A 26,531-nucleotide genomic window follows, 5' to 3' on the forward strand; every position below is an offset into this window, starting at 1 on the left:
CTCACTCCAGTATTCTTGCCTGGAGAATCCCACGGACAGATGAGCCTGGCGGGCTACAGTCTTTGGGTTACAAAGAGTCAGACATGACTGAAGAGACTGAGCACACATGTATGCTAAGTCACTTCAGTTGTGTCGGACTCTGTGCAACCACATAGACCACAGCCCACCAGGCTCTGCTGTCCCTGGGATTCTCCAGGCAAGAACACTGGAGTGGGTTGCCATTTCCTTCTCCAATGCAGGAAAGTGAAAAGTGAAAGTGAAGACGCTCAGTCATGTCTGACTCTTCACAACCCCATGGACTACAGGCCACCAGGCTCCTCTGCCCATAGGATTTTCCAGGCAAGAGTACTGGAGTGGGTTGCCATTGCCTTCTCCGACATATGTATATATGTGTGTATATATACACACACACGCACACATATAGATAGATATGTTCTTGTCAGTTGAATGCTTACAAATATTTTCTCTTATTCCATAGGTTGTCTTTTCATTTTGTTTATGGTTTCCTTTGCTATGTAAAAGTTAAGTTTAATTAGGTCTCATTTACTTATTTTTGCCTTTGTTTCCATTGCTCTATGAGACAGATCCAAAAAATAGTGCTGTGATTTATTATGGCCTGCCTAAGTTTCTTCCAGGAGTTTTATAATACCCTGTCTCACACATAGGTCTTTAATTCATTTTAAATTTATTTTTGTATACAGTGTTAGAGAATGTTCTAATTTCTTTCTTTTATTAATAGATATAGCTGTCCAGTTTTCCCGACACTACTTATTAAAGAGACTATCTTTCCTCCATTGTATATTCTTGCCTTCTTTTGGCAGATTAATTGACCATAAGTGTGTGGGTTTATTTCTACGCTCCCTACTCTGTTCCATCGATCTATATGTCTGCTTTTGTGCCACTACCATACTGTTTTGATTTCTATAGCTTTGTAGTATATTCTGAAGTCATGGAACATGATTCCTCCAGCTCCATTCTTCTTTTTTAAGACTTACTCCATTTCACAAGATTTATTCAAGAATCACTCCATTTTTCTTTCTCAAGATTACCATTGCCTCAAAAAGAATAGAATACCAAGGGATAAACCTACCTACCTAAGGAGGCAAAAGACCTGTACTCTGAAAACTATAAGACAGTGATGAAAGAAATCGAAAATGACACAGACAGAAAGAAAAATATACCATGTCCTTGGATAGGAAAAATCAATACTGTTAAAATGACCATATGATCCAAGGCAATTTATAGATTTACTGCAGTCTCCATCAAATTATCAAGAGTATTTTTTACATTGGAAAAGACCCTGATGCTGGCCAAGAGTGAAAGCAAAAGAAGGGGGCGGCAGAAGATGAGATGGTTAGATAGCATCACCAATTCAAGAGAAATGAGTTTGAATAAACTCTGGGGGATAGCGAAGGACAGGGGAGCCTGGCAAGCTGTAGTCCAAAGGGGTCACAAAAAATCCGATATGACTCAGGAACTGAACAACAACAATTTTTCACAGAACTAGAACAAAAAAATTTTCATTTGTATGGAAACACAAAAGACCCCAAATAGCCTTACATCTTCTATAATCTGATCTTAGAAGTAACATCTCATCACTTTTGCCAAGTTTTATTTATTAACAGTGAGTCACTGGAGATTCCCCGGTGCTCCAAGGGTTAGGACTCTATGCTTTCACTGCCGAGGACCCGGGTTTGATCACTGGTTGGGGAACTAAGATCCCACAAGCTGCTCAGTGCAAAACACCCACTCCCCAACAAAAAAGCAAGTCACTAATTCCAGCCCACACTCCAGGGAAGGGAATTACACAAGTGTGACCATCAGAAGGCTGGATTACAAGAAGCCATCTTAGAAGCTGCCTGCCACAGCTTCTAAAGAAGGAAAACAGAAAAGGAGGCTTTTTAACTGGATACCAGGTCTTCTTACAAAGCAAGCAATTGGGAAAACTTGGTACTGGCATAAGAATAAATATATTGACTAATAGAATATAAAGAGAGGCCAGAAACAAATCAGAGCATAGCTGCACAAAGATGGTATGTCAACTAATAAGGAAAAGAGGGACTAGTCAGTAACTGGAGGCAGAGAAAAATGGTCATCCAACTGAAAACAGGGTCCCTAGCCTTCCTCTCATAACATTAAAATAAGCAACTTCAAAACTCTTAGTGAAAATACAAGTGAACTTCTTTTAAATCTTTACTTAGGAAATAGCTCTTATATTAGATATAAAGTGAAAGTGAAAGTGAAGTCGCTCAGTCGTGTCCGACTCTTTGCGACCCCGTAGCCCACCAGGTTCCTCCGTCCATGGGATTCTCCAGGCAAGAATACTGGAGTGGGTTGCCATTTCCTTCTCCAGGGGAAGCTTCCCGACCCGGGGATCGAATCAAGGTCTCCCGCATGGCAGGCAGAGGCTTTAACCTCTGAGCCACCAGGGAATATATTAGATCTTTATATATTAGATATCTTTATATATTAGATATAAAGATATTGATTATTAAAATTAATAAATATGATTATATTCAAATTAAAAACTGTTATTCATCAAAAGATACCTGAAAGACAGATTTTTAAAGCTGGGAAACAAAACCAAAAGGATTACTATCAAGAATATATAAAGAACTCCTAGGAGTCAATGAGGAAACTACAAATAATCCAATAGGTAAAGGATGTGAAAATGCATTTTTCAAGAGAGGAAATAATAAATATATAAATAAATGTTGAATATCACAGACCTGCAAATTAAGACCACAATTAGATAAGCCATTCGACTGACAACAATTTAAAAGTCAGAGAACACTAAATGTCAGAGACCATATAGCTTCCAAAGATCTGATTTACTGTGCAGGGGAAAGTAAACTGAGGCAACCACTTTGGAAAATAGTTTGAAACTATCTCCTGAAGTCAAACATGAGCAACACTCCATCATCAGGAGAGATGTGAAAACTATGGTATAATCACACGATGGAATGCTATATACAGTAGCCCACTCTCCTGACCAAAAGACACCATAATATAACCTTAACAATATAAAGCAAGCCTCAAAAGATTACATGCCTTTTTATAAAGTTAAAAATATCTAAAATGAAACCACTCCCAACGAGCATGAAAAATACAGTAACATTTTACAGTAAATAAACACTTGTTCAACACTCATATTTAACTTAGTTCTCAAATTACCAAGAATAAAGCCATGATTCCTATACCCCAAATTTCTTTTAAAATATACTGTTGCTGTTGTTTAGTCACTAAGTCATGTCTGACTCTTTGTGACCCCATGGACTGTAGCCTACCAGGATTCTCTCTGTCCATGGGATTTTCTAGGCAAGAATAATGGAGGGGGTTGCCATTTCCTTCTCCAGAGGATCTTCCTGACCCAGGGATGGAACCCATGTCTCCTGTATTGCAGGCAGATACTTTACTCCTGATCTACCAGGGAAGCCTTTAAAATAAAGAGACACAGATGTATAGAACAGTCTTTTGGACTCTGTGGGAGAGGGTGGGATGATTTGGGAGAATGGCATTGAAACATGTATAATATCATATAAAAAACGAATCGACAGTCTAGGTTCGATGCAGGATACAGGATGCTTGGGGCTGGTGCACTGGGATGACCCAGAGAGATGGTACGGGGAAGGAGGTGGGAGGGGGGTTCAGGATTGGGAACACATGTACACCCGTGGCAGATTCATGTTGATGTATGGCAAAACCAATACAATATTGTAAAGTAAAAAATAAGTAAATAAACACTATAAGAAAAAAAAAATATATATATATATTACTACCTCTAATTTAAGGATTCCTAGTGCTTTATGCTGGAGAAACCAATGGCACCCCACTCCAGTACTCTTGCCTGGAAAATCCCATGGATGGAGGAGCCTGGTAGGCTGTAGTCCATGGGGTCGCGAAGACTGGGACATGACTGAGCGACTTCACTTTTACTTTTCACTTTCATGCATTGGAGAAGGAAATGGCGACCCACTCCAGTATTCTTGCCTGGAGAATCCCAGGGATGGGGGAGCCTGGTGGGCTGCCGTCTAGGGGGTCGCACAGAGTCGGACACAACTGAAGCGACTTAGCAGCAGCAGCAGCAGCACTTTATGCAGGAAAGGAACTAACCTGCTAAACAAAAATCAAAATCAGCTGCCCACCTGTTATGGCTGAGGGAAGCACTGATGGGTGTAGGTACCACAGTCTGTAACCCTTCTCCTTCTATCTCAGTACCAAGAAGGCAGATGAGCTGGAGATCTGGTAGTCCCACACAGTTTACTTCATGCCAGCTTTTACCTGAAAGTGTATCATTGAATGGAGAACAATATTTATCAAAAAAATAAAAGGTCTAAACATCTACCTAATACTCAGCTGAGCAAACATCACTTATAATGCTATGTCCCTTTATCTCTCTAGTATTTTCTGTTACTCATAATTCCCAGTGTTAATGAATAAAGAAATCACAGCACTGACAAAATTAACAGCAAATGCATATATGCTATATCCCAACCCAACTCATTCCCCCACGACAGCCCCAATAACAAAACAATAATAAACAAATTACTTACTCTCCATGAGGTCCAGGTAAACCAAGAACGCTATATAAACTTGGGTGGCATCTCCTATATCTAATTCCATCATTTCTAAATACTGAAAATGAAAATGTAATTGTCAAAGAGAGAAGGAAGAATCTCTTGGCATTTTCTTTCAATTAACAATTAGTCAATAGATAATGCATGACTCTCTTAAAGGTATAGTGGGAGTTACTAGGCAATTAAGCCCTGACCCCTATCTCTTAAAAAAATTTATGGATTGCTAGGGTAAACAAATACACACTTGCAATTGCAGATAAATAATACTATGTTACAATAAGTGGCTAAAAACCAAGTAATGGAAAAAAAAATGACACAAGAGGTCAAAGGAGCTGCACTCAGGTGGCTTGGCTGGTAAATGTTTCCTGGCAGAAGTGGGATGCAAACTGGGCCCTGAAGGACATGTATGAATTGAATAAACCGAGAAAGAGTGACAGTGTGAATAATCACATGAAAGTGGAAATAAGCAACATGGATTCAAAGGCCTAGAAAGAAACCTACCTGCCAGGAGTAGAGATATCTTAATAGGACTTTTGGCGGGGCAGGTGAGTGGGAGCCTCTGATTCCCTGGTCTCATTTGCCGGTGGCGAAGCTGTGCTAGAAGAGCATTCCTGGCCCCTCTCTCCACCCCTGCTAACTCGAGAGCAGGGAATTCGTTAACTGTTGAGTTTCAAAGAAAGGATCAAGGAAGCTGCTGCGGCTTTGAGACTCGTTGGTCAGCACAGAGCGAACATTCCTCAGGGCCCGCCCCTGCAGAAGACGCCTGAGCTATTGCAGCTCTGTCAATGACTAGGTGGGTAGGGAGCAGGGTCAATGCAGAGCTGAGGCATCTGCAGACCCAACTGGGTGTGCTAAAGTCACACTTTCCATCAGCATCCACCAAAGTGTGCCCAGATGCAGGAAAAGAGGAGTGCTACTGATTGTCCTCCTCAACCCCACATGAGTTTGGAAATGACACTGAAAAAGCAACTGGGGACCAGGGGGCGAGGTCTTGATGGCCAGGGTAAAAGTATGAATTTTACCCTTCAGGAAATTCTCTAAATGTGAGAATTACATAACCAAAGTGCTGTTTAAGGACGATAAATCTAATCCTATGTTATTGGATTGACCTAAGCCTTTGACTGTGTGGATCACAATAAACTGTGGAAAATTCTGAGAGAGATGGGAAGACCAGACCACCTTACCTGCCTCTTGAGAAATCTGTATGCAGGTCAGGAAGCAACAGTTAGAACTGGACATGGAACAACAGACTGGTTCCAAATAGGAAAAGGAGTACGTCAAGGCTGTATATTGTCACCCTGCTTATTTAACTTATATGCAGAGTACATCATGAGAAACGCTGGACTGGAAGAAACACAAGTTGGAATCAAGATTGCCGGATGAGACATATCAATAACCTCAGATATGCAGATGACACCACCATTATGGCAGAAAGTGAAGAGGAACTACAAAGCCTCTTGATGAAAGTGAAAGAAGAGAGTGAAAAAACTGGCTTAAAGCTCAACATTCAGAAAACGAAGATCATGGAATCCGGTCCCATCACTTCATGGCAAATAGACGGGGAAACAGTAGAAACAGTGGCACACTTTATTTGGGGGGGCTCCAAAATCACTGCAGATGGTGACTGCAGCCATGAAATTAAAAGACACTTACTCCTTGGAAGAAAAGTTATGACCAACCTAGATAGCATATTCAAAAGCAGAGACATTACTTTGCCGACTAAGGCTATGGTTTTTCCAGTGGTCATGTATGGATGTGAGAGTTGGGACTGTGAAGAAAGCTGAGCGCTGAAGAATTGATGCTTTTGAACTATGGTGTTGGAGAAGACTCTTGAGAGTCCCTTTGACTGCAAGGAGATCCAACCAGTCCATCCTAAAGGAGATCAGTCCTGGGTGTTCATTGGAAGGACTGATGCTGAAGCTGAAACTCCAATACTTTGGCCACCTGATGCGAAGAGTTGACTCGTTGGAAAAGACTCTGATGCTGGGAGGGATTGGGGGCAGGAGGCGAAAGGGACAACCGAGGATGAGATGGCTGGATGGCATCACCGACTCGATGCACATGAGTTTGGATAAACTCTGGGAGTTGGTGATGCACAGGGAGGCCTGGTGTGCTGCGATTCATGGGGTCGCAAAGAGTCGGACACGAGTGAACAACTAAACTGAAGTAATTTTCAAACTGAATAATGCAAATGCAGAACTGAAAATCAAACAACTAATATCTTTTCTTTTTTTAAAGCTCAATTAGATCCTTCAAGAAGAAAAACCGAAAGAAAAGATTTGATGGTTCGAGCCTATAGAGCGTTTGACTTTAAAGAAAAAAAAATAAACCCTGCAAGTATGAAAATTAAATAGTAACATCATATCTAGAAATAGCTTTTAAAACTTATTATTGGTGTTTTACTTTAAATATTTAGGTAGTGGCTACCGTAGGTTAAGTGCTTTACTATTAACTGACTTAATCCTCTAACAACCCGATAAAGTTAGTACTATTCTTATCTCCATTTTATAGAAGAGAAAACTGAGGAACAATGAGATAAAACATTTTTTTTCCGACCCCCCCCCAAAAAAAGAAAAATCACAAAGCTGATGACAGAACCAGGATTCAAACTCAGGCAGTCTGAATGTATGCTCCTGACCACCATGCTCCTTCTCCATACTTTGGTTCTTTGATGGCACTGAATAATATGTTATCGTTTGTTTTTCTCACCCTGAGACGGTGTAAGGGGATCAGAGCAGAAGGATAAAATCAAGCAAGAGAAGATGAAATGATATTCCATTTTTTCCTTTTATGGGATGTTTGTAGATCATTATCTATGAAATACTGCTCTCCAGCAGAAGACTGCAATTCTATTCAAACTAGACCAAAGTACGTAGTTTCTGAGATTTCTGCAAAACTCATATCCATTCACTGTTCATTCACTGCTTGGGCCATAGCTGGTAAAAGGCAGCAATTTGCCAACAGAGGCAAACGAGGGCTGTGCCTAAAACTCTGACCATAGTAGACTACTACAGCTTACTCAAGGCCCACGAACTGGGAAAAGTTCGTGGGTTCCGCTTGGTTACTATGAGGATTAAATGAGACCATCCCCAAGAACGACCCTAAACAGCAAAACTGAGATTAATGGTGTGGCTGTAATCTGGCGATGTTTCCTCCAGTTAAGAACGGTCCGAGGGAGGCGAGGCGGAAGGAGGCGGTGTCAGAACAATAGTTTAACTCATTGAAACAAACAAAAACAATGTTGCTTGCAGCGGGCCGTGAGCAAAAAGAATCTCCTCTCCGTGAGGTTCGCTGGGAAACTGCGATCCCATTGGGTGGGGAGTCAAGGGCCCAAGGGGGAGCACGGCCCGGGGGTCCCGCCTAAGGTACAGGCCTGGGCAGGGCGCCCTGCTCCTCTCGCGCGTGCTGACCTTAGGGTGCGTGCCCATCCAGGCGTCCTCGGGGGCCCACGGGTGGGCGCTGCCGCCGCCGCGATCGTCGCCCGGGCGCACATCGCCGCAGCCCGCGGTCGGCTGGGACTCGCCGCGCTCCTCCATGCCCGGCAGTGCGGCGCGCCCGTGGTGCACCGCGCCGCGCTCTCCGCGCCCGGCAAGAAGCAGAGACTCGCGCGTCTGGGTTCCGCCTCCGCGTCGTGTGTTGCGCCAGCGCGGGAGAGCTCAGGTGCTGGGAGGATCAGACCCACCTTCAGACCAACAGAACTTTAACCTGAGCGAGAGCCCTCCCGTCTCCGTCTGAGCTTATTCAGATCTGGGTGGGTGCTAGCGTGAAGAAGGATCAGAAGCTCTTAATTCTCCTTACATCAGCGCCGTTTACAACTCTATTGAGAAAATGGGGGCTCCTTAAGGCCTCTTTGCCCTGACGTGTCAGCTCAAAGTTGTGGAAGTGGATGAGATCTCCAGAGAAGAAAGCGGAAAGGGGAGAGACCGGAGTTTCAAGAACCATATTTTTAGGGTGAACCGACCGTTTAGGATTAGAGGAGCAAGAGTAAACACGAGTTGTTGAATGTAAACACGAGTGGTTAGAAAAGTAGGAGGCAAACCAGCATAAGCATGTGACGTGGAAGTCAAGAAGGCTGAGCAGTTTCAGACAGGCAGTGTAGGACATTTTAAGCATTTATGATTTACTGTGAGTGAAATAGGAGGACGCAAGAAGTTCCCGTTATGTTTTCGGTGTCCCTCTGCCTGAAGTGCTGAGACTAGATCTTAGGGGTCAAGGGTGGAAGCAAGGACTGCTTAGGAGGTATTGCGTTAACCAAGGCGTGAAATGACTCTCTCAAGAGTCAAAGTGCCAGACAGGGATAGAACTTCTGCTTCCAAATATGACAGACTGAGACTATACCCCAGAAGAAAACATCTATAAAAATTGGACATAATACAAAAATAGAAACTAGATATTAGGACAAATACCTAAAAGAACATAATACAAAAATAGGTATTCCAGAATACCCTGGAATGCGAACAGAAGCACCCTGAGCCTAGTCAGGAGGGCAAGCTTGCTTGTAGGGCGAAGAAGCACCACAAGGAAGGTTTCCCTTTTCTTGGAGTTAGCTTGAGCTAAATGCAGAAGAGCCAAGTTATTGGAAAAGACCCCGATGCTGGGAAGGATGAAGGCAAAAGGAGAAGAGGGCTGCAGAGGATGAGTTGGTTAGATAGCATCACCAACACAATGGACATGAGTTTGAGCAAACTCTGGAAGATAGTGGAGGACAGAGAAATCCGGTGTGCTGCAGTCCACTGGGTTGCAAAGGGTCCGACAGGACTTAGCAACTGAACAACAAAAATAAAGTACAGTCTGGGAGGCAGGCTCTTCAGCAGCAGGGGCACATGTGGGAAAACTCTCAGTTTTTCTTATCTGTAGAAGCAAAAAGTGAAGCCAGGAAACATTGAAAGCTGAAGAGATCAAGAAATCCCCAAAGGGTAGGAGCCAGAGAGAGAGGATCCCCAAACTCTGCTTTCATCTCTGAACAGATCCTGAACCACCTGAAACAAAATCCCAGCAGTTCAGTTAAAAACAAAAGATCTGAACTGAGACTAGAGTTGTCCCCCAAGAAAGAGAGTTTATGGTTTAAATTTAGTCAAGAGAATCACCTGCTAATGCAAAGAAAATAATACTCATCTTAGCAAAATAATGCAATCCAGAACATCCACAGTTCATCATTCATAAAAGTCCAAGATACAATTCAAAACTAGTGACATATGAAAATCAAGAAAGTGGATCACATTTTCTGGAATCTGACCCTGAGATGAATCAGATGTTGAGACTGACAGATGAAAACTTTAAAGCAACTATTATAACTATCCTCAATGAAGTAAAACACAACATGTTTTCAGTGAATAAAACTCTCAGGAGACAAACAAACAAACCTCATCAGAGAAAATGAAAAAAAGGATCAAATAGAAATTCTGAAGCTAAAAATTAAAATTTCAGAGATACAAAATTCACTGGGTGGACTTAACAGCCAGATGGAAATTACAGAGGAAAAAATAAATGAATTGAAGGTACAGCAGTCATCCAAGACATCATCCAAAGTGAACAACAAAGAGAAGATGATTAAAAAAAATATACAGAGCTCAGAGAACTGCTACATAATATCAGACAATCCAACATATATGTAAATGAAATACTAGAAGGAGAAAAGAAAGAGAATGGAATAGAAAAAAATGAAGTTAATAATTCCCCAAGTTTGATGAAAGAAATTTACAGGTATAAAATACTAAGTGAATACCAGGTAAAATAGACACAGTGAAGTCCATGCTGAAGTCAAACTGTTGAAAGCCGGATAAAAAGCTTGACTGCATTAAAAAAATGCATTATGTATAGAGAGAAATGTATCCTGTGATGTAAAAACCACACATGAAGATTCATAAATTGCCCTAGAATGTATTAAATTTGAATGAACTTATTAACTTTTACCTCTTCAAACAGCTGCCGCTGCTGCTGCTGCTGCTGCTAAGTCGCATCAGTCGTGTCCAACTCTGTGCGACCCCATAGACCGCAGCCCACCAGGCTCCCCCGTCCCTGGGATTCTCCAGGCAAGAACACTGGAGTGGGTTGCCATTTCCCTCTCCAATGCAGGAAAGTGAAAAGTGAAAGTGAAGTCGCTCAGTCATGTCCGACTCTTCGAAACCCCATGGACTCTAGCCTACCAGGCTCCTCTGTCCATGGGATTTTCCAGGCAAGAGTACTGGAGTGGGGTGCCATTGCCTTCTCTGCTTCAAACAGCTGCTAAGCCCTAAAGAAGCAAATAACTCTGAAATTAGTAGGCTCCTTGGGAGAAGGCAATGGCACCCCACTCCAGTACTCTTGCCTGGAAAATCCCATGGTTGGAGGAGCCTGATAGGCTGTAGTCCATGGGGTCACTAAGAGTCGGACATGACTGAGCAACTTCACTTCACTTTTTCACTTTCACTTTCACTTTTCACTTTCACTTTTCACTGGAGTGAAATGGCAACCCACTCCAGTGTTCTTGCCTGGAGAATCCCAGGGATGGGGGAGCCTGATGGGCTGCCGTCTATGGGGTCGCACAGAGTTGGACACGACTGATGCGACATAGCAGCAGCAGCACTAAGTTCATTGACAGTAATTCAAGTAATTAGAGGTCTAAAGATCCCAATCAGTTCAGGTGATGGAATTTAGAAGCATTTAGGAGCATTCTGTTGCTCATATGAGGAAAGGGGAAATTTTATAAATAAGGAGATCCAATGGAATAGGTACTAGGTGAACAGGTCCAGACATCTTCAGGGAAGATTTTCAACTTAAGGGGAAGATAAAAAAGATGTATGGGGCAGAGAGGTTAGAGAATCCCAAAAGTATACAGAAACATATTTCAACTGAAAAAAGAAAAAAAAAAAAGCAACAGGCTAATGCTAGCCTTTGGCAAATAAATAAAGTTCTATTGCCTAGAAAAAAATGTGATCTATTTAGCATGAATATTAAATGTTTCTGACTTTTAATGTCATTGTCTATTACAGAAAGTTGAAGAATGAAAATAGATTGTCCCTTGGCTTCCATACTAAGCAATGGAAACTTATTTATAAGTAAATCTTGGTGATTTGGAGTAGCTAAGAAAGAAAACAAAAGATTTGGGACTATTTAAACAGCCTGGTAGGAGAAGGGGATGAAACAGAATGAGATGGTTGGATGGCAACATCGACGCGATGGACATGAGTTTGAGTAGGCTCCGGGAGTTGGTGATGGACAGAGAAGCCTGGCGTGCTGCAGCTGATGGGGTCGCAAAGAGTCAGACACGACTGAGTGACTGAACTGAACTGAAATGAACAATGTCTAGTGTGGCCATCCAGAGTAAAATACACCCAAGAACAGGTTAGAGTTTCAACTTCTCATAGACTGAAGAATTTCTCCTTTTATAAATGCTCCCATGGTTTAATATATCAGAGAACCAAAGTGGTTAAGAAAAAAGCTAGATAAGTAACAACAAATAAAATTCTTTCTGAGTATACTGGGTGATATCAAATTCCATGTAATCTGGCACTTGCTCTACTGATTTCCCATCTTGATATCTGAGACAGACCATTTTATTCCCGCAAAAAAAGTCTATAAAGTCCAGGATGAGACATTAATTCAGTTAGAGTCTCCAGAGGAAAAATGAACTTTGGATTGTGATGTGAATGTTTAATGTGTTAAAAAGAAAACATTTTTGCACAGCGTTATATGCGACAGTGATCTCAAGCTGAAAAATGTAGGCTAGCATTCTAGATCAGCTTTAATTCATTGCTTGTAAGAATGTTCATATGTATCTTGTTCCTTTTTTGTACACAAAGCATGTAATTTTCCATTCTGTGTTTCACAGAGAATAGGTAAGATGTTTATACTTTTAGTAAAATATTTAGGATGCTATAATATTTTACTACTCATATGCATGAATATGTTTGAAGAACCTCATACATATAGAAAAGAATTTAGAGTAATCAAAATATCTTCTCTCCATTTCTCATAAATTTAAGAATGCAATCTAAATTCCTCATTTTAAGAATCAGGCTATAGTATATTTAATTTTAAAAAATAATGCTTACATTTGGAACAAAACAACAACAAAAATAAGGTACCTAGAATAAAGATGACCAAACCCTTTATGGAGAACATAATAAATGTTACTGAAGCTCATTAGAGAAGTATGTCTGTCCATTAATTTAGGTCTTGTCTAATGAGCATTGATAACATTTACAGATCAGTTTGCAGGAAATTGCCAACTTTACAGTACTGATCTGTAAGTTCTAGCTATTTCAATCACAGTCTCAATAGAGGTTTGCCTAATACTTGATAAACTGATTCTGAAATGTTAGCATGCTGCTGCTGCTGCTGCTGCTGCTGCTGCTAAGTCACTTCAGTCATGTCTGACTCTGTGGGACCCCATAGACGGCAGCCCAAAGGGCCAAAAATAACCAAGACCCTTCTGATGAATAAACTGAAAGAACTTATTATAAAGGTTTATAATTAAGAGTATGTGATATTTCTACAAGGGTAGATAAATAAACCAATGGAATCAAGTGGCAAGTCATGCACATATGGACAGAGATGACAACACAGATGTAATGCAGAGTTAAGGCAACGAATATGTGTATATGTATATGTATGTACACATATACACACGTAGGTATAAAGAGAAATTGGATCGCTAATTGCACCATAAAGTTTAATTTCTTCTTTTTGTCCCTTTTTAAATTATAGCTGATTTACAATTTTATATTAGTTTCAGATGTACAATATAGTGATTCAATATTTTTATACATTATGCTCCATTTAAAATTATTATAAAATAATGGATATAATTCCTTGTTCTGTACAATATATACTTGTATCTTATTTATTTTATACATAGTAGTTTGAACCTCTTACTCTCATATCCCTATCTTGCACTCCCCCCTCTCTCTCCCCACTGTAATCTATAGTTAGTTTTCTTTATCTGTGAGTCTGTTTCCATTTTGTTATGTTCATTTATATGCCACATATAAGTGATAACATACAATATTTGTCTCTCTCTGTCTGGTTTATTTCACTAAGCATAATACTCTCGAGGTCCATCCATGTTGTTGCAAATGGCAAACTATTATCTTCTATGTATCTTTTATATGGCTGAGTAATATTCCATTGTATATGTACATACCACATCTCCTTTATCCATTCATCTGTGGATGCATGCTTATATTGCTTTCATATCTTGGCTATTGTAAATAATGCTGCTGTAAACATTGGAGTAAATGTATGTTTTTGAATTCGTGTTTTCATTTTCTTCAAATATATACCCTGGAGTCAGGTTGCTTCATCATCTGGTGGTTCTTAGTTTTTTGAGAAACCTCCATACTGTTTTCCACAATGGCTACACCAATTTACATTCCCACAAACAGTGTCCTGGGGTTCCCTTTTCTCCACATCCTCACCAGTATTTGTAATTTGCAGGCTTTTTGATAGCCATACTGACAGGTATGAGATGATATCTCTTTGCGATTTTGATTTGCACTTCTCTGATAATTAGCAATGTTGGGTACGTTTTCATGTGTCTGTTGGCCATTTGTATGTCTTTTTATGAAAAATGTCTATTCAGGTCTTCTGCCCATTTTTTAACCAGGTTGGTTTTTTCTTTGATATTAAGTTGTACGTGTGTGTGTGTGTGTGTGTGTTAGTCACTCAGTCGTGTCTAACTCTTTGCAACCCCACAGACTGTAGCCCACCAGGCTCCTCTGTCCATGGAGCTCTCCAAGCAGATACTGGAGTGGGCTGCCATTTCCTCCTCCAGGGGGTCTTCCTGACCCAGGGATCAAACCCACGTCTCTTATGTCTCCTGCATAGGCAGGTGGGTTCTTTACCACTAGTGCCACCTGGGAAGAACTATATGCTTTTATATGCTCAGAGGTTAAAACGTCTGCCTGCAATGCAGGAGACCTGGGTTTGATCCCTGGGTCGGAAGATGCCCTGGAGAAGGAAATGGCACCCCACTCCAGTACTCTTGCCTGGAGAATCCCATGGATGGAGGAGCCTGGCGGGCTACAGTCCATGGGGTCGCAAAAGTCGGACACGACTGAGGGACTTCACTTTCACTTTCACTTTAATATGTTTTTATATGTTTATAAAATAGAATGGTTTTATCAGTTTAAAATAAGATATGTAACCATATAAATTCAAAATTACTTAGCTTGAAAATCTGTATGTTTAAACTAAAATTTTGCTTTTGAGACTTTAATCACCTAGAGCCTGCAACTCTGCCATATGGTTGTGACCATTCAATATCATATATTCATATATTCAATATGACATTTGAAAGCACTGTGTAAGCCAACTATACATCAGATATTTAGCTCATTTTTTCCATTTTAACAAAGTTTTTAGCTTTTCTGTAAAAGGTTATATATATAACTATATGAAAGTCATATAATAATCCAGCTTTCTCTCTTCCCCCTTCCTACCCTGCCTCCAGTCATGCTCTTCTCATTGCCATTCCTCATGCTCTGTGTTCTCTCATTCTTTTGCTTTTATAGTTCCATCAGCCTGAAATTCCAACCTCTCCCAACCCTCTATCATTTTCCTAAAATATGCCCCTCATTTTTCAATACTCGATTCAAAGGCATTTCTTTAATGAGGCATTTCCTAATCATCCCCACTTCCCTTCCTTATCCTCGTTTCTTACCAGGTTATGGTATTTATTCATTCATTCAATATATCTTAATTATCCATGCATTTCCAGCACCCATGCCTTGGCACAGTAGGCACTGAGAAAATGTTGAGACAAATAAGTGAAGACAATTTGAGAAACATATCTAGTCTTTTTAAATGAGATAAAAAGAATGTATTTTCAATTTGTATAAATGTGTTTGGAATTGAAAAACATTTTTCTATGGTAACTATTATATAGTGCTTGGATACAGGCCAGAGCTTAGACAAAACTTTGAAAGTGGCACAGTTTAATTTTATCCCTTCCCATTTCAGCCACTGCTCTTTTTCTCACGCTATCCTCCATATCCTTTCCCTACTTGGACTTGGAATCCACAAGCCCAGATATCAGAAATCCACAGAACTTGCTTTGTCATAAACAGTGTGTGCTCCATATATGGATCCCATTCTGTTCCCTTCATCAAAGCTTCTTATAGTGCACCTCAGTTTAGGTATTGAGATTAGAAACTCAGATTTAATTCACACAAATGTAGGAATACCAAAGCTATTGCCTACTATTCTTCTCTCAAGTGTTTTAGTGTTAAAACTGGCACACTTGTCAATTTGAATGAATGCTTATGTTGTAGGATTTTAGGCTGGCTAAGAAAAGGGAATAAAAAAATCCAAGTAGTGAAAAAAACAATGTGGGCATGCTCAGTCATGTCCTACTCTTTGCAACCCCATGGCTTGTAGCCCACCAAGCTCTTCTGTCCTTGGGATTTCCCAGGTAAGAATACTGGAGTGGGTTGCCATCTCCTTCTCCAGGAGATCTTCTCAACCCAGGATTGAACCCATGCCTCCTGCAACTGGCAAACATTGGCAGGTAGATTCTTAACTACTGAGCCACCCGGGAAGCCCCCCAAAAGGTATTTTGGTGCAGGAAAAACTAGCTCTGTTGATTCAGCCAAGACTCCAACTCTGACCCAGCCAGATAAAAAGGGCAGGACACCTTCTGCCCCTTTCTCTGGAGAAGAAGGATTCAAACGCTCAACACCCGAATGATTGACATTTAGTAATTTCATAAATGGTTGTTGAATGAGAAAATAAGGCAGAAACTTAAAAGGCTTTTACATAGGAAGAAACTGATGTCCAGAGAGGTCAAGTCTCCAAGTTCACACAAAGAATAAGTGACACATGAGACAAAGATTTAGCCCAACTTCCACACACAAAGAACTTCCAGAAAAGAATTCCACACAAAAAAGAAATCTAGTAAAAAACTTCTTGTGGTGATGGACAGGGAGTCCTGGCGTGCTGCGATTCATGGGGTCGCAAAGAGTCAGACACGTCGGAGCAACTGAACTTAACTGAACTGAAAGAACGTCTTTACTAGCTTTCCTCCATTGTGTTCAAAACTAAATATCCTTTGATGGTATATTTCCTAGCATTTTCACTTTGCCTGCTAATTGCGTTCTTCCACCCTTCCTTCTTTCTTCCTTATTCTCCCTTCTCTTCCAGCATGTACAGATTTTCCGTCTGTTACAGTTTATCAGTTTGGGTCATTAAGGAAAAAGAAAACCATCTGAAGTGAGTCTGGTCCTTAACCTGCCACCCTTTCAGGAAGTTCAGGACCCTGAGTTGTTAGGTAGAGGACAGGCCCCATGAAGAGCTTTCCTTTAATTTGAAGAGTTCGCTCTGGCTCTAAAATTCTTCAGGTCTTCCAACTAGATCTTACTGGGGAGACTACTCAGTCAAAAATAAATTTAAAGAGCGCTTGAGGGTGAGGAAATACAAATATTCTGCCTTCGTGGAAGTTAAAAAAAAAACCTGTTTATCATAGTAATGAATTACTGGGTGACTTTTCATTTTAGAACTCTACCCATTTAGTCAATAGGTGCATTATGAAAAACTGGATACATTGCATCACTGTGAAGGACTTTAGACTGCGGTTTGCAAAAGCAGAATAAATTTTCTTGGAGTCGTACCGTTATGTCCACACGCTCGCTCGCGCGCGCGCGCGCGCACACACACACACACACACACACACACACACGCATTCACACGCCCATTGGTAGACACGGCCACACCTCACAGCCCTCAGGAAAGCCACAGACCTCAGTACAAGCTGAACCTGAACTAGAGGAACTTTCCGCCGGACTCGGGACAAACAGCCGCACCGACACGACTGTCTGCGAGGCGGAGCCCAGGCGAGCGCCGGCGGCCGCAGGTACTCCGGAGCGCCCGCGGCGGGGCCTGGGCGGTGCGGCGGCGGCTGCAGCGGGAGGGTCCCGGCGGCCGAGGCCGTGCCAGTGCGCGCGCGCCAGCCGCCTCCCCTCCGCCCCTCGCCTCCGGCCTCGGGCATCCGCGCCGGGTCGTCCCGCCGCCCGCCACGGCCCGGAACATGGCCGCGCGCCCCGCCGTCTCCCTGGCCTGGGCGCTGCTGCTCCTCTCCTGGGCTCTGCTGCGCGGCGGCTGCCGGGCGCGCTTCGCCGCCGAGGCGGACTCCGAGGACGACGAAGAGGAGGCGGTGGTTTTCCCCGAGTCGCCCCTGCAGAGACCCACGGTGCTGGTGGTCGTCCTCGCGCGCAACGCTGCGCACACGCTGCCTCACTTCCTCGGCTGCCTGGAGCGCCTGGACTACCCCAAGAGCAGGATGGCCATCTGGTGAGCCGGCTGCGCCGGGCTGGGGGGCCGGGGGACCGCTCAGGACGCGCGGGAGACGTGGTGCGCACACCCCTCGCTGCCGGCCCGGGTCCTGGCCGGATCAGCGGTTGCGATCGGGAAGGGCGCGCGCGTCTCTGTGCGCCACGGGTGCTCCTGGGGATAAGCAGCCCGCCCGGAGCTCCCCCGGGGACAGTACGAATGGGGTGACCTCGTGCCTCTCCCAGATAGGGCTGGGGAGACGCCGCAAAAGTGCTAGCTTCTCCGCCTTTGCACTCGCGAAGATTCCTTTTTTCCCCACCTCTCATTCCTCGTCCGGGAGTGAGGGAATAAAGGTGCCCGTCGTCGCCGCCGGCTCCTTGGGACGCGACGTGGTCCGTCACTGCGGCTGGCAACGGGGACTCCGGAGTGGCTGGGGTGCGCCGCCCTGGCTTCCAGGTGCCAGGCTTTCATCTCAGAGGCTGGAAAAGTGGCTCCGGGTTCTTCCCGGGTGTGAGGGGAAGGGGGAGAGGGGGTCAGGATCCAGAGAGTAAGGCTAGGTGGAGCCCGCTGCGTTCTAACCACGCCACCACCGTGGATGCTGTCTCGTCTGAGCGCTCCAAGCTGTCCCGTCCCGCATCCTGCCTTCCTGCCTGGGCCCAATCCCGCCGCAGATGCAAACATCGCCGGGTGCCTTGGGGTTCTAAGTCCTGGGGACTGAGCAGCCTCAGGAAGGCAAACAGCGAAGATTTGATGCTCTTAGAATAGAGACCCGGGCCTGGTCCCGGTGCTTGCTGCGGGGAGGGTCACGGCATCAGTGGGGGTGGCTGCCCATCTCAACTTGAGAACTTGGTCCTGTCCCCACATCTTTGTATAAAAGCAGATATCGGAGGGTGAGAATTTGGTGGCCAGGTGAGCCGCTCAGGAGCCTGTGGAGGAGGAGGTGGACCCTAACCAGAGGAGATAAGCCACCAGATACATGGACAAGAGGCCTTTGGTCTCCGGAGGAAGACAGAGCCCTTGTCACGGGGGAACGAGTTCTGTCTTGTGTTGATAAAGGGAGCTGTCCACAGACAAAATATCCTTAAAGCCTTGGTGGGGCAGAAAGGGAGAAGAAAGGATAAAGCAGTAGCTGGAACTGGCAGCCTAAGGGTACCTGGTGGGCAAAGTGCAGAGGTGAGAAAGCAAACATGAGATATAGTACCACACTGTGCTATACACTGCCTTACTATACCCCGTTATACGTGCTGGCCGCCACGCAGGAGGGCATGTTATGTGGAAAGTGGGAACATTGGTGCAGCCAGGTTTTAAACCAGAGGATTTTTTTTTAACCATTTCACTACCAAAAGAAAATTTTGCAAGTGTCAGTTCTCAGATGCTTTCTTCAAAAGAGATGTTTTACAGTATGGCCTGTCTTTATGCATTGTTTAATTTTGAAAAACATCCCAGTAGTTACTAGGAAATGAGTGAGTGCAGAAGTGAGTATGAGGCACAGGTTTTGCCATCCAATGTACAGACATTACCCCTTTTATCATATAGTAAACTTGGCACGGTGGTAAAGAATCCGCCTGGCAGTGCAGGAGATGCAAGAGAGGCAGGTTTGATCCCTGGGTTAGGAAGATCCCCTGGAGTAGGAATTGGCAACCCACTCTAGTATTCTTGCCTGGAAAATTCCACAAACAGAGGAGCCTGGCGGGCTACAGTCTGTGGGGTCGCAGGGTGTCAGACACGACCAAGTGACTGCGCACACAGGCATGCAAACTTTTAAGAGATACTATGATCCTTATTTTACAAACAAAGACACTGAGGCTTGGATCAGTTTAGTAACTCACTCACAGAATTAATAAATGATTAAAATGGGAACGTTTCTAAAGACCACCTCCAAAAGGATAAAGGGAACACAATGTAAGCAAAATATATAAACCTATATATAAACCTATAAGCTACGTATTAAGAGACTTGATTTGTTTGTCACTAGCTTGACCTTGGTTTGGGGCCAGTTGCTTGGGAGTCACAGATCTCAGTTTCCTCTCAGTAAAATGAGGGAATTAGAATAAGTGATTTCAGAATTTTTTTCTGGCTCTTGAATTCCATAGATTGTATGATATGATCATAATCATTGAGCAGTGATTGTACATCCTCAGTTCCCTGGATGGTCCAGATCCTATGGATGTTGGTGTTCTCTTTAGATAAAGAGCATTCCAGTTCTGCATAGACCTTAGGGATCTCTTTTCCCTTACCCTTGTTCGTGGTTTATGGGACTGTACCTTTATGGTCAATGTTGGAAAGTTAAGGAAGAAACCCACAGCTTGGGTAAGGCCTTGGGCGACCCCTGCATTAGCCAGCCACTGAAGACTCTTCTTTGATTTCTGGCTTAGAATGTTATATAATTTATTAAGTAAAAATAAGAAAATGCCAGTTTTTAAATAGTCCTTTACAGCTTTCAAAGTACCAGCTGTGTTATCTCCTTTGATGTTTGCTACCATCCTATGGAGAAATAAGATTATCTCCATTTCATAGAAGATATTGTGTCTAAAGTAACTGACTTAGTAAAGATTATATTAGCTTGTTAATTTCACAGATATTTAATAAGAGCTCACAGTTCTTCTGAGCACTTTACAATTCATTTTCTGGTTTCATTTCCACAATAACCCCATCAGGCATGTCTTATTATTATACCTTTTTTACAGATGAGAAAACCGAGGTACAAAGAGGTTGTGCAAGCATGTAAGTATGGGCTCCTAATCACCTGCTTTTGTGAGAACCAGGCATTATGCCCTGTTCAGGCAGGAAAAAGTTGAATAAGATGTGGCTCCTCATAGATAAATATGTTTGTTTGTTTTTTTTTTTTTTAAACTAGGCCGTGTAAGGTGATCTGAGTGGCATTTGTAGCTATTGGGAGAGTGACAAAAGAGTTCTGAATCAGATTAGGGCAGTTGTGTGGTCATGGAAGATTTTTTTTTTTTTTTTAGGATAGTTGACACTTAGTTTGAATTCAGTTTTGAAGGACAAATAGGAATCCACAAAAAAAACCTGGGAAGGAAGAAGGGTTCCAGAAAGAGAGAGCAGCAAGCAAAAGAAAAAGGCACTGGGACATTAACCAGAGCTTCCTGTCAGGGAAGATAAAGTGAGTGGCAGGTCTAAGTTTTGCAGATCTTCAAACTCATTGCATTGTACTCTGGAGCTGCTGACTTCATGACTAGCACTAGAAGATTATTTGACTGGGAAGGTAATGGGTTATAACCCTCCAGGAGAGGCAGTAACTCAGTTTAGGATGCTGCGGCTTTGAGGTGCTTCTACCAGTTACTTACTCCAGTCTCAGCCCCACACTCTACTCTACATCCTGAGATGGCAAATTGACTAGTATCCATTCTGCAGAGCCAGCATATGCTGATGTCAAAAATAGGCAGTGTCAAAACGGCCAGAACTTTATAAAACAGAACCATTTTGAGTGTAGGGACTGGGTTGCCAACTTCGATTTCACCTTATTTTAGTAACTCTATGCAGACTCACTCTTCTTCTTCTGCTTACCATTAACAATGGTGGGAGGAGTATCTGATGAGATTTCTTTCCTGTGTGAGTAATTAAAAGCCTGGTTCAATGATCACATTCAGGTTTCCCAGTAGTGTGATGTTTTTCCCTCAGCTAAAGTTCTGGACCAGATCTGTACTGAGTACCAACAAACTGACCTGAAAACCTCTTCAGAGGATGAGTGCAGTTATCTCAGCATCAAGTTTATTTGTATTCAACTGGGTTAAAGAAAGTTTATATTTTAGAGATAACTTTGTACCAGCGAAAGGGAGAACTCACATCATTTACCTGTCTGATCTCAAAACCCCACCAAACTGTTTTCCTTCAGCTATCACAATTGTGATAAGGAACTAAGATAATCCTTGTATTCTAATTAAAATCTGCACTGCTGAGATGAAGGAAACTGGTCGGCATTGTGACCTGCAGCAGTGCACTTGAGTGGGTTCTCTTCAATTCAGTGGAGCCTTAGAAGGAAGGCTGACCTCACCCCCCGCCCCAATTCCCAAACCTATGATTAAGGGGGACAGTGCCCAGTAATATGATGATGAAAAGTGGAGCTGGGCCCAAGGAAAGACATTGGACCCAAAAGATACATTAGTTTGTGTTTTTGGAGAGCCTGCTGCTCCCTGTGGGAAGACAGTTGGGATTCACAGTCTGTGCAGTCACAAGGCAGTAACCATCATGTAATTACAGAACAATTTGGGCATTTCATTTGCTAGAGTTTTGAAAAGTAATATGTATGCTAACTTGGAAACCGTCATATGGCTTTTAAATAAAGAGATGTTTCTGTTGACATAAACACTGACAGTGACAAACTTCTGCTTGTTCAGAGTACTGAGCCTGATGTTTTGCACACAGTTTTATCTGTGCAGTGTTTGGGGATTAGCTTGGATTTATATCTACGTTTTAATGTCCAACCAGTAGCATTTTGTTGAATGTTTAACTTGATATACAAACATAAGTGTGGTTTATAAAATGTTCCAAACTAATACTAATGCTAGTTTTCATCAGCAGTGAGAATGATGTCATATTTTATCATTACCATCTTGACATTAAGCATTTTTGTTTTACTTCTAGATGGAAGTTTCAGCTCATGGCTGAAAACATATATGGTATTTGAGTCCACTTCTACCCATTATTTTATTTTCCTAACCTTACCCTTGCCTCCTCCCTGCTTTGTCCTCCAAGCCTGGTAGTTTAGTTTGGAGGGGAGAGTATGAAAATTAGAGTCAGATAGACTAGGGCTCAAATCTCCTGTATGCTCATGGGTACATCAGTGAAGCTCTAAGCCTAGCTGCCTCATCTGGAAATGACTAATAATTATATATACCTCAAAGAGTTATTGGGCTTCCCTGGTGGCACCAGTGGTAAAGAACCCACTTGCTAATGCCAGAGATGCAGGCAACAAGTGTTCGATCCCTGGGTTGGGAAGATCCCCTGGAGAAGGGAATGCCAGTATTCTTGCCTGGAGAATCCCATGGACAGAGGAACCTGGCTGGCTACTGTCCATAGGGTCCCAAAGAGTCGGACTTGATTGAAGCAACTTAGCATGTTTGCAAAGAGTTATTGTAACAAGCAAATGAGATAATGTAATACAATGTTTTTTACACATGTGCTACTAAATAGAAAATAGTTGCTATTTCCTATATGTCTTTTCCTTTTGGTCTCATTGCCATTACATTTCTCTTCCTTTCTCTTCTCTTTAAAATTTTAAAATGAAAAATTTAAAGAAGAAATATGTTCAAGCTCTGTTTATTTCCTTGCTTACAACAAAAATTATCAGCATAATGGAAATTAACATTTATTATGGAAGGGCTGTTTTAAACACTTTGGTATGATAACCGATTTACTCCTGACAGCAAGCCCAGGTGAGAACTGTCATCGCCGTCTTCACTTTATGCAGGAGGAGATTGAGGCACAGAGAATTTAAAAAACTTGTCTGGGCTCACAAGGCTAGCGCATGGTGGAGCCTGGGCTCACAAGGCTAGCGCATGGTGGAACCTGGGCTCACAAGGCTAGTGCATGGTGGAGCCAGGATGCGATTCAGGCAGTGCATGTCTCAGAGTGAGTACAGATGGTCTGTTTAAGATCAAGAAAGGACCAATTAGTTCTAGTTTTTGCTTCTGTCAGTTGACCCAACTTAGAAAGATAAGAGTGCCAGTGTTTCTTTCAAAGAAGAATAGCCCCTTCTGCTTGAATGACACGAGGACTCGGTGGTTCCCTTCCGCTGTCTTGTTAATTTCATCAGTTAGCTTAGGCACTTGATAGTTACTAAACTCTGTTCTGTGTTGGTAGATTTTATAGGAATAGAATGAGACTAAATATATGGGTCGTACATAAATATACAGGTCACTTCCCAGGATCTCAGCTATTTAGCAACAGAAAAATTTATCAAGGATTTTTAGTGACAAATGAATACAACAGCATTATTCATATTCATGGTGATGGAAGCATTTTGGTAAGAGACAGGGTCAGCTTTTCAGCCTTTTTAATTAGTGGTCTTGGATTTGATTGACACATAAACTCAACTGTCTCCCAAATAGTTGGAGAAAACTATGAATCCTCCTCCCATCCTACAATTTCAAAACAGGATTGGACCTCATTACACGTTTCCTTTGGGTAAAAAGTGACGTCACCTATCCTTTTGCTTGAGTTCAGACAAATTGCTTGCATAGTTAAAATGGATGCCTAAATTGTCCTGGATCTGTTTTATTAATTGACTTCCACAGGTGCAGAAACCAAAGCACAGGATAGTTAAGGGATGCTCCCCCAGAATATTATATAATGAATAAGTGTTGGGGTGCAATAACAGATTTCTAGATTTTTAAACCCTTTGTTGCTCAGTGGTTGAGTATTTTATAATGCTGAGTGGTTTATAATCAGTATTGCTCCTGGTTTAAAGGAGCATGCAGTTTTTCTAAGCAGAGTTTGGTTTCACTCTGTCTTCAACTCTGTTCTCCCTATGATTCCATTGCTGAGTTTTTTTGCGACTCCAGGTACATAAGCATGCTCCCTGTGGCCCTCTCCCTTAACTGTCTTGGTGGTCAGAGGAATGAACAATGAAAGCTTTGTAATCAGAAAGACTATTGGTTGTGCCTCAGTCCTTTTTCCAGGACTTACATGTCCTCATGGGTCCTATGATTGTGAGGCACTGTCTTCAAGTCTAAGACACACTATAGTAGGTCCATTATAAGGCTTATCTAGGGAGTATAGTAGAGCTATTATAAGGCTCAGTTCTGCACATTTCTTCAAATCATGTAACAATATACAGTCGAGTTAAAGTTTGAGAGAAAATGATCAGCCCATAGCCTGGTTGTTAGTTCTGTTCACCAGTTGCCATCTGAGGTTACCAGTTACCATGAAGAGGTTGCACTGTAAGTGTTTAAATCATGGCTATTATTCATCAGGAATTACAAAATGTGTATACTGTATATGTCTTGACATTTTTATTCTCAAAGGAGTGACTTGTTCATTTAATTGCATTCATGTTCTCAGCATATCAAATTGCTGGGTTTATTTTTTTAAGTTAAATCTGTTAAAGTCCTCATAGGTGGCTCAGATGGTAAAGAATCTGCCTGAAATGTGGGAGACCCAGGTTCAATCCCTAGGTTGAGAAGATCCCCTGGAGGAGGAAATGGCAACCCACTCCTGTATTCTTGCCTGGAGAATCCCATGGACAGAGGAGCCTGGTGGGCTACAGTCCACTGGGTTGCAAGAATTGGATGCATTTGAGGGACTAACAGTTAATTTTTTCAAGCATTTTCTTTCCTGATTATTTCTCTTTTATTTAATTAAAAAAACTTTTTTTAATATTTTTATTTTTCTGGCTGCACCACATGGCAGGCAGGATCCTAGTTCCCTGACCAGGGTTCGAACCTGTACCCCCTGCAGTGGAATCGCAGAGTCCTAACCACTGGGCCACTGGGGAATCTCCCTGAAAATTGTACACAGCAATAACTGTAGGGCTGGCTAGCCCCTGTCCCCTGGATTTTGTCCAGGCAGTCATGACCCCATCAGGCCCACCCTGTATGAACTTGTCCTGCTGTCCGACTCTTGTATGTAGCTTGGCTGACACCTGTAGGCAATTGGGTGGTGACCGCTGCTCTCTGCTCAGGCTTCTCAGGATCCCTAGGGCTCAAGTGGTGAGTGCTTTCTAGAACCAGAAGGCTTGGGAAGCTGCCAGCGAGTGACCTAGTGGTAAAATGATCAGAATTGCATTACTTTTCCCTCGGCTCTCCATTCCCATGGTTGGAATGCTGTGTGTGAATGTTCATAAAGGTAAAAAAGCATCTCGTTATAGGAGGTAATTGAAAAGCCATGCAGAGTATAAATAGGAGTGGCTGTAATTAATTCCCTGGAACTTGCTGCCATTCAGAGCCATGAAAACAGAGCATTTGTGGTCGGTGACTTTAGCCAAGTCTCTTGCATGAATTAAACCTTAGATTTGGCTGGAGGGCATTTCTTTTCCTCTCTAGGAGCACTGTACAGAAATCCTGTCGAACTCAGACTTCCCATAATGGCTTCATGACATCCTGCCAAGGCTAAATTTATGATTTTGTAACACATCTCATTTAATTGAGGCAGCAATTGTAATTATTTTAGTTGTTTCTCAGGTTCAGCAAGCTGATACCTCCCCCCCTGACTTAACTGGTTTAGCTGATGAGATTTTGTTCCTCAGCAAACATAATGCAAAGTAATCTCCTTTGCCCCAACATTTTTGATTAATGTTTCAAAACCACTTAGAAGATGTACATTTCAAAAAATATAAATGATAGCATAAGTAATGATCCTAGGCTGCACACCCCTAAGAAAATGGCAGAAGGCTGTGGCCAGGGGTGGGGGGCAGGCCACCCTGATGAAGCAGTCTCCTGAGTTTTAGTTTAAGGGATAAATGGGCTATGTTGGAAGCATTCTTCTCACCTCCTAGGTTGGGTCACTTCAAAGTCTATTGAGGGACATATCAGGCTAGAGAGAGGAAGTTCCTTAAATGGAGTTTTCCCCTTTTGGCCATTGCCATGATCTGAACATCTGTATGGACCACAAAGTTCATATGTTGAAACCCTAACCCCTAGAGATGACTGTGTTAGGTGGTGGGGATTTGGGGGGTGCTTCAGTTATGGGGGGTGAAGCAAGAATGGGATTAGTGCTCTCGTATGGGGTCTCCAGAGAGCTCCCTCCTCT

At 42.5% G+C, this 26,531-nt stretch overlaps 2 protein-coding genes across 2 annotated transcripts in view; one reads left to right on the forward strand and one right to left on the reverse strand.

The window, feature by feature from the left end:
• The window catches only part of TSEN15 (tRNA splicing endonuclease subunit 15), a 28,691-nt gene extending 20,506 nt beyond the window's left edge, over positions 1 to 8,185 (reverse strand). The window contains exons 1-3 of the mRNA XM_040263815.1: positions 7,988 to 8,185; positions 4,554 to 4,635; positions 4,146 to 4,281 (exon numbers count right to left, since the gene is read on the reverse strand). Coding sequence (XP_040119749.1) covers positions 4,146 to 4,281; positions 4,554 to 4,635; positions 7,988 to 8,113 — 344 coding nt within the window. The 5' untranslated portion in view covers positions 8,114 to 8,185. The remainder of the gene's footprint in view (positions 1 to 4,145; positions 4,282 to 4,553; positions 4,636 to 7,987) is intronic.
• A 9,395-nt stretch (positions 8,186 to 17,580) lies between these two features.
• Positions 17,581 to 26,531, forward strand: part of COLGALT2 (collagen beta(1-O)galactosyltransferase 2) — a 118,006-nt gene continuing 109,055 nt past the window's right edge. The window contains exon 1 of the mRNA XM_040263816.1: positions 17,581 to 17,843. Coding sequence (XP_040119750.1) covers positions 17,581 to 17,843 — 263 coding nt within the window. The remainder of the gene's footprint in view (positions 17,844 to 26,531) is intronic.

Source organism: Oryx dammah, unplaced genomic scaffold (assembly GCF_014754425.2).
Source record: "Oryx dammah isolate SB20612 unplaced genomic scaffold, SCBI_Odam_1.1 HiC_scaffold_21, whole genome shotgun sequence".
Classification (NCBI taxonomy): domain Eukaryota; kingdom Metazoa; phylum Chordata; class Mammalia; order Artiodactyla; family Bovidae; genus Oryx; species Oryx dammah.